The sequence below is a fragment of the Rhinoraja longicauda genome, chromosome 40, assembly GCF_053455715.1.
Source record: "Rhinoraja longicauda isolate Sanriku21f chromosome 40, sRhiLon1.1, whole genome shotgun sequence".
NCBI classification, from domain to species: domain Eukaryota; kingdom Metazoa; phylum Chordata; class Chondrichthyes; order Rajiformes; family Arhynchobatidae; genus Rhinoraja; species Rhinoraja longicauda.
This window is the reverse complement of record NC_135992.1, coordinates 7,589,749-7,597,791: the sequence shown is the minus strand read 5'-3', so window position 1 is coordinate 7,597,791 and position 8,043 is coordinate 7,589,749. Positions and strand designations below refer to the sequence as shown.

General features: G+C 50.9%; 1 protein-coding gene across 1 annotated transcript; it reads right to left on the bottom strand.

The window, feature by feature from the left end:
- Nucleotides 1-6,652: 6,652 nt before the first annotated feature.
- LOC144611392 (urotensin-2 receptor-like) lies at nt 6,653-7,711 on the bottom strand. The gene has a single exon (XM_078430463.1). It carries the CDS (start codon nt 7,709-7,711, stop codon nt 6,653-6,655), a length of 1,059 nt encoding a protein of 352 aa, XP_078286589.1.
- Nucleotides 7,712-8,043: the final 332 nt, after the last annotated feature.

Sequence of the window (8,043 nt, the reverse complement as noted above, 5' to 3'; positions counted from 1 at the left end):
CTAAATAAATTTCTTCTCATCTCCATTCTGAAGGTACGCCCTTTTATTCTGAGGCTGTTACCTCTGGTTCCAGACTCTCCCACCCGTGGAAACATCCTCTCCACATCAACTCTATTATCCAAGCCCTTCACTATTCAGTAAGTTTCAATGAGGTGTCCCCCCCCCCCCCTTCTCCAGTGAGTACAGGCCCAGTGCTGTCAAACGCATATGCATTCTTTACCATCGTATCGACCTGTGAAGGAAAATAATAGAGCACTCTAGGGGTTTGCCGAGAATTGATGGGGTTAGTTTATTTTTTTTAAGTTATCTGCTTGAAAACATGTCTGAATACAAAGGACAGCTTATGCACTCAAGGTTACAACTGATAAGAACCTAGACAGAACTATAAACAATATCCCTTTCTCTGACACTCTGACTCTCTCTCTATGACCCTGACTCTTTAGTTTTTAGAGATACAGCGCGGAAACAGGCCCTTTCGGCCCACCGGGTCCGCGCCGACCAGCGATCCCCGCACACTAACACCATCCTACACCCACTAGGAACAATTTTTACATTTACCAAGCCAATTAACCTACAAACCTGCACGTCTTTGGAGTGTGGGAGGAAACTGAAGATCTCGGAGGAAACCCACGCAGGTCACGGGAAGAATGTACAAACTCTGTACAGGCAGCGCCCGTAGTCGGGATCGAACCCGGGTCTCTGGCGCTGCATTTGATGTAAGGCAGCAGCTCTACCGCTGTGCCGCCGTGCCGCCCTATGTTTCTCTATGTCTCTCTCCATGACTCTATCCATGACCCTCTATAACTATTTCTACATCTCTATGACCCTCTCTAGGACTCTCTCCATGACTCTCTCTACGACTCTCTCCATGACCCTCTATAACTCTGACGTGTTCTATGATTCACGCTATGACTCTCTCTATGACCCTCACTGTGAAGCTATCTATGACAAAATTGGCCAGCTTGCCCAATCAACCACAATGGTGTTAATGCTCCACATTGGTCCCACGTTATTTTGCAACCTGGATTTTAAAAAAAAGATGGTTCCATGCATTTGGTCTTTGTTTCAATGCTATTCAGACCACAGGAGGAGAATTAAACCATTAAAAATATCCACTGACTTGGCCTCAACAGCAGTCTGTGGCAAAGAATTCCACAGATTCAGCACCCTCTGACGAAATAAATTTCTCCTCATCTTCCTAAAAGAACGTCCTTTCATTTTGAGGCTATGGCCTCTAGTTCTAGACTCTCCCACATCCACTCTATCCAAGCCTTTCACTATTCTGTATGTTTCAATTAGATCCCCCCCCCCCCCCTTATTCTTCTAAACTCCAGCGAGTACAGGTCCAGTGCCGACAAACGCTCTGCAAAAGGACAAATCGTAGTTTCTTTGTAAGCCGTGCCAAGTTCCTGTAATGAGGTTAATCGTGGTTTAGGACGGAGATTCAGGGCACTGAAGTTACACCTTGCTCCAGCGTGACACAAACTGGCCTGACTATTATCATTCAGGAGAGCTTGCAGTGATATCTCAGCATTGTGAATGGTTGATGTTTGGCCACAGCCAGACATAAAAACTGCTTTTTTCACGAGCAGTGGCTCTGCTCAGCAACCAAAAGTCTGCAGCCTCCTTTTGCTCTGGTATTTTATTTCATTCTCCAATAAAGCATTATAATTCTTCAATAAAGCATTATAATGCTTTATTCTTAATTGTTTTACTTGCGAGCGGAGCAACAAGGCACATTCCTTGTATGTATACATACTTGGCTAATAAAATTTATTCAATTCAATTCAATTGATGCCATCTCCAGCACAACATGAACCAGGGAGGGTGAGGCTACATTGCAGGTATTCACTGCTACACTAGATGTCACTCTTTCCATTCGGCTGAGCTGCAAGGAAAACTAGTTGTGCACAGAGCAGTTGCAAACCAGCTCGGGCGTTAACGAGTAGCCACAATACTGGTTTAATTCTGTTTAGTTTAGAGATACAGTGCGGAAACAGGCCATTCGGCCCACCGTGTCCACACCGACCAGCGATCCACGCACACTAACTCTATCCTACACACACTAGGGACAATCTTACATTTATACAATTATACCAAGCCGATCAACATACAAACCTGCACGTCTTTGGAGCGTGGGAGGAAACCGAAGATCTCAGAGAAAACCCAGGCAGGTCACGGGGAGAACGTACAAACTCCGTACAGACAGCACCCGTAGTCAGGATCAAACCCTGGTCTCTTGCGCTGTATGGCAGCAACCCTACCACTATTTTCTCCGGAATTTTCCAGTTTCCTCCCACACTCCAAAGACGGACAGGTTTGTAGATTAATTGGTTTGGTACAGTTGTAAATTGTTCCTAGTGTGTGCGGAATAGTGTAGGTGTGTGGGGTTCGCTGGTCGGCACGGACTCGGTGGGCCGAAAGGGCTGTTTCCGAACTGCATCTCTAAACTAAACTAATCCTTCAATAAACACCAAAACCTGGAGTAACTCAGCGGGTCAGGCAGCATCTCTGGAGAAAAGGAATAGGTGACGTTTCGGGTCGAGACCCTTCCTCAGACTGAGAGTGAGGGGAGAGGGAAACGAGAGATAGAGAGCAGTGGAGAACCTCTTCAAAGTAGGTATACCTTGAGGAGATTTCGCAGTGGAGCCATGATTTCCAGTGGAGCCCAAAACTGCTCACAATACTCCGAATATGAACTATTTGTCACGTCACGTATTTGTAGTGTAGCTCGCTTCACTAGCCGTTGGATCTTTGCCATGGGGCCAGGGTTTTGGCATGAGGGTGTAAATGGGAACATCATCTGCACGCTGCTAACCATCGACAGAGTGATAAGCTGCACAAGAAGCTGCCCATTGAGGAACCCCTCATCTTTTAGGACTTGTGTGAAAATTGCAATTAAACCAGCAAATCCAATAAATCTGATGGCTTCCCCCTGAAGTGCTTCCTCCCTCGACATTTCAAGGTACAAGGAGGAATCTCGAATTTACTTGGAAGATTCTCATTCTCTCCACACTTGGCTGCCAGCTCAGGGCATTGTACTTCTGAACAACGCTGATGTCAGCTTTAGTTTAGAGCTACAGCGAGGAAACAGGCCCGTCGGCCCACAGAGTCCGTGGTCCCCGCACGCTCGCACTATCCTACACTCGAGGGACAATTTATAATTGTTTTTTACTGAAGCCAGTTAACCTACAAACCCATATGTCTTTGGAGCGTGGGAGGAAACCGGAGCACCCGGAGAAAACGCACACAGGTCACGGGGAGAACGTACAAACCCCGTACAGACAAGCACCCGTAGTCAGGATCAAATCCGGGTCTCTGGCGCTGTGAGGCAGCAACTCCCACGCTGCGCCACCGTGCCGCACAGCAGCTCTATTGGATTTTCGCTTCAAAGTTTGACGAAGCTAAAACAGCTGTTAAATCTTTCAACGGGGTACACTCTGCCATGGATCACACCCACCTTTGGGGACGGTGGGGCAGGGGTAGAGTCGCTGCCTCACAGCGCCAGAGACCCCGGTTCGATCGTGACTACAGGTGCTGTCCGTGTCTGGAGAGTGTACGTTCTCACTGTGACCGGATGGGTTTCTACCGGGTGCTCCGGTTTCCTCCCACATCCCAAAGACACGCAGGTTTGCAGGTTAATTGGCTTCTGTAAATCGCCCCCAGTGTGGATACGAAAGTGTGAGGATTAGTTTAGGTTCGATATACAGTGTGGAAACAGGCCCTTCGGCCCACCGAGTCCGCACCAACCAGCGACCTCCGCACATTAAAACTATCCTACACACACACACATGGGACAATTTACAGACACCAAACAAATTAATCTACTAATTAATCTACTAATCTACTAATTAATCTACTAATCTACTATCATGTACGTCTTTAGAATGTGGGAGGAAACCGAAGATCTCGGAGTAAACCCACACGGGTCATGGGGAGATCGTACACCATTGGCGCCACCGTGCCGCCAGGATCACATCGAACTAGTGTGAACAGGTGATCGATGGTCCTAGAGTCATACAGCATGGAAACAGGCCCTTCGGCCCAACTTGCCCATGCTTACCAACATCCCATCCACTCTACTCCCACCTGCCTGCGTTTGGCCCACATCGCTCTAAACCTGTCCTATCCATGTACCTGTCTAAATGCTTTTTAAAAGCTGTCCGGCGTGGACTCAGTGGGCTGAAGGGGTGCATGGCCTCGACGGGGGAGTGGGCCGCTGGAGGCCCTGCTGCAGCCTGGGGCTTGGGTGGACCGAGCGCCGCTCCAAGGGGCCGAGCATGTGGACCGGACATGGCCTACAGCGGTGGAGCAGTGGCGGTGGACACCACGGCTACGCTTGGCCAGGCCGACCCTGCAACGTCGCCATGGTAATGGGCCTTCACGGTCAGGTCAAGAACCCTGCCCTTACAACAACTGGGACTTGAAAATGGTGCCAAACTGGTGACTCTATACTGTCTCGGTGTACTACTGCTACTGTACACTTGTACTGTATCTGAGATGCTTATCTAATATCTAAGTGCTCATGTTTAGTGATGCTTGTACTGAACTGTATACAAAAATGAATTTCGCTGTACATGTGGCAGATAAAGTACCATACCATACCTCGTAACTTTTGGCGCCCTTGCTAATCACGAATGTATCAATCTCCGCTTTAAAAATACCCACTGACTTGGTCTCCACCATCATTTGCGCCAATGAATTTCAGAGTCATCAACCTCCGGCTAAAGAAATTCATCCTCATCTCCATTCTAAAGCTACGTCCTTATATTCTGAGGCTGCGCCCTCTGGTCCTAGACTCTCCCAGTCTACTGTTGATGTAATCCTATTACTGGAGCTCAATAGCAGAGCAAGAACGTTGGAATTCTCTGCCATATTTGGAGCTCCCCAGATAACCAGAACCATAGGCCCAAGTTAGTTTAGCTTAGTTTATAGTGAAAAGCTTTTGCTTGTGTGCTAACCAGTCAAAGACTACACATGATTAAAATCAAGCCGTCCACACTGCACAGATAAATGATAAAGGGTACAGCATTTAGTACAAGATAAAGTCCGATTAAAAAATACTTCAAAGATCCTCAATGAGGTAGATGGGATGTAGGGGTGCCAACTATCTCACTCCCACATACGAGACAAGGTGACGTCACCGCATGACCTCGCCCAGCCAGCGGCCACGTGCTCCCGCTCCACCAATGGCGGCCGCCCGGGCTGGGAGGCGGGTTGCTACGCAACCTCTGTTAGGTGTACGTTTTCACACTTGTGGTGTACGTTTTCTCCTCTTGCCTGATGGGAGAGGGGAGAAGAGGGAGCGACCGGGGTGAGACTGGTCCTTGATTATGCTGCTGGTCTTGCCGAGGCAGCGTGAGGTGTGGATGGGAGAAACTATTATCAGCAGAGGGTGTAAGATAAGCTGCCACAGGGACTGGTGCAGGGGTGGGCTTAAGGGAAAGGTGAGGGGGGTGGGGGGTGGGGGGTGGGGGGAAGGGAGTAAAAGGAAAGGGGTAATGGTAGAAAATGAGGGGGAACAATGCAGGATAAACCATTTGGTGGAGTGACTTTCCATGCTGTGTAATCCTGTCCAAGTTTAGTTTAGTTTGGAGATACAACATGGAAATAGGCCCTCGGTCCACCGGGTGTACAGGGTTGCCAACTTCCTCACTCCCAAATACGGGACAAAGGGTGACGTCACCGCCCCGCGCCCCACGTGACCTCACCCAGCCAGCGGCCACGTGCTCCCGCTCCACCAATGGCGGCCGCCATTGGTGGAGCGGGAGCATGTGGCCGCTGGCTGGGTGAGGTCACCTGGGGCGCGGGGCGGAGACGTCACCCTTTGTCCCTTATTTGGGGAGTGAGATAGTTGGCAACCACTACTAATACGGGACAAACCAACTCAGTCCAAAATTACGGGATGTCCCGGCTAATACGGGACAGTTGGCAACCCTACTGTCGGGGTGTGGCGTACGGGTTAAACAGACAATTTCAGCCAAAATACAAACTGGAGTTATCAGCGAAATTAGCAGCAACACCATTCCGTAGCCTTCGAAAACAAGATTCGAACATACTGTTTCCCACACAGACGAGTGGGAGGTGTTTTCTGCGCCATTTCGTGGGAAAGCCCGGCGTTGGTGAACAAAACACAACAGAAATAGTTGGGTAGACCACCTGCACCCCCTGCTGCTAGTAACACAGAAACGCTGCAGACATGGGTGGGTGGGGGGGGGGGGGGGGGGTGTGGTCTAGCACCCTCACACCCCCACTCCCCAAGGCTGGTTGCTTATGATTTTCTTCTGGGACTGGTCTGCTCTGATTAAGAAATGAAGAAGGGCCCAGATTTGAAATGTTACCTATCCGTGTTCTCCAGAGGTGCTGCCTGACCCGCTGAGTTACTCTAGCTTTCTGTGTCTTGCCCTGCTCTCACTGTTGGCATCCATCCCCCTCCCTCTCTAATTGTGCATCTCCTTTTTCAACGTGTGAACCAAAGTTGTGTGTAGCGACTGCGGTGCTGTAACGAAGTTTTAAGTCATTGGAGCACCACTCGGCCCATCGAGTCTGCTCTGCCATTCAATCGTTCATGGCTGGACTATCTTTTTCAACCCCATTCTCCCCGCCTTCTCCCAGTCCAACGCTGAAGGGGCATCCAGGTTGGTGATGGACCTCATCGAGGACCCCCCTCCTCTCTTGCTTTGAGGGCGGCTGAGCTCACGGTCCCCGGACTCCCCCGGCCCCCCCTGGAGAAGGTGACCCTCCCCGCCGAGCCCCTCCTGCGCCTCGCTGCCGACTCCTTGTAGTTCTTGGAGAGCAGGGTGTAGAGGAAGGGGTTGATGCAGCTGTTGCTGTAGGTCAGGCAGGTGACGAAGAAGTTGACGTAGGTGTGGGCTGCCGGCGACAAGCCCAGTGGGCCGCGGTGGTACAGCTTAGCCAGTTGCCACGACCAGAAGGGCACGAAGCAGGCCCAGTAAGCCACGATGATGCTGAAGATCATGTACAAGACCTTCTGCTTCAAGTTGGCGTTCCTCCTCTGGAGATTCAATCTCCCAGAGAACCAGTAGACACGTCCCAGGCGGGCGTACAGGTAACCGATGATCAGGCCCGGGGCCAAGATGCTGGTGTTGAATAGAATGGTGAGGTAGACCTTGTAGGAGCCGCGCTTCCACGACACGTGGCAGATCCTCCGTGGGACCCCGGCCTTGTCCGGGCTCTCCCGTAGATGTATCATGACCATCATGGGCAGGCTGAGGAGGCAGGACAGTAGCCACACCACGCCGGCCACCGACCTCCTGCATCTTGTTGAGCGGCCTGGGTCCAGGGGCGACGCCACTGCCCGGTACCTCTCCACGCTCATGACGGTGAGGATGAAAATGCTGGCGTGCATGGTCAGGAGGTCCAAGCTGAAGAGTAGCCGGCAGCCCAACTCCTCGAAGTACCAGTCCCGGGCAAAGTAGGTGCAGACCACGAAGGGAATGGTGCACAGGTAGAGCAGGTCGGCCAGGGCCAGGTTGGAGATGTAGACGCACATGGAGCTGGTGGACCTCATCGACCGGGCGGTGACCACCAGGGTGTAGATGTTGCCCACGATGCCAAAGATGCACATGGTGCCCAGCGTGGCCCCCAGCAGTGACGTGACCAGCACCTGGTTTAGGTTCTCCTGGTTTTGGAGGGACGTGTTGGTGGTCGAGTTGCCCTTCGAGACTTGGCCAATGTCAGTGTCGGCCATCTTGCTTTTGGTTTGTCATCTGGATTCCCAAGCTGATTTCACTGCCCATTGCATCTGGAACAAAAAAATTCAAAAAAATTATTGGTTATTTTCCTCAACAAGAAAGCGGTAGAGTTGCTGCCTCGCAGCGCCAGAGACCCGGGTTCGATCCTAACTGCGGGTGCTGTCTGTACGGAGTTTGTACGTTCTCCCCGTGACCCGCGTGGGTTTTCTCCGGCGCTCCGGTTTCCTCCCACACTCCAATGACGGGCAGGTGTGTAGGTTAAATGGCTTTGGTACAATTGTAAATTGCCCCAGAACCAACCTGAGCTCCCAGTTGCCAAACTGTTTAA

What these genes read in the sequence shown, in the direction of transcription:
- LOC144611392 (XM_078430463.1), bottom strand. Translation starts at nt 7,711, where the DNA reads ATGGCCGACACTGACATTGGCCAAGTCTCGAAGGGCAACTCGACCACC.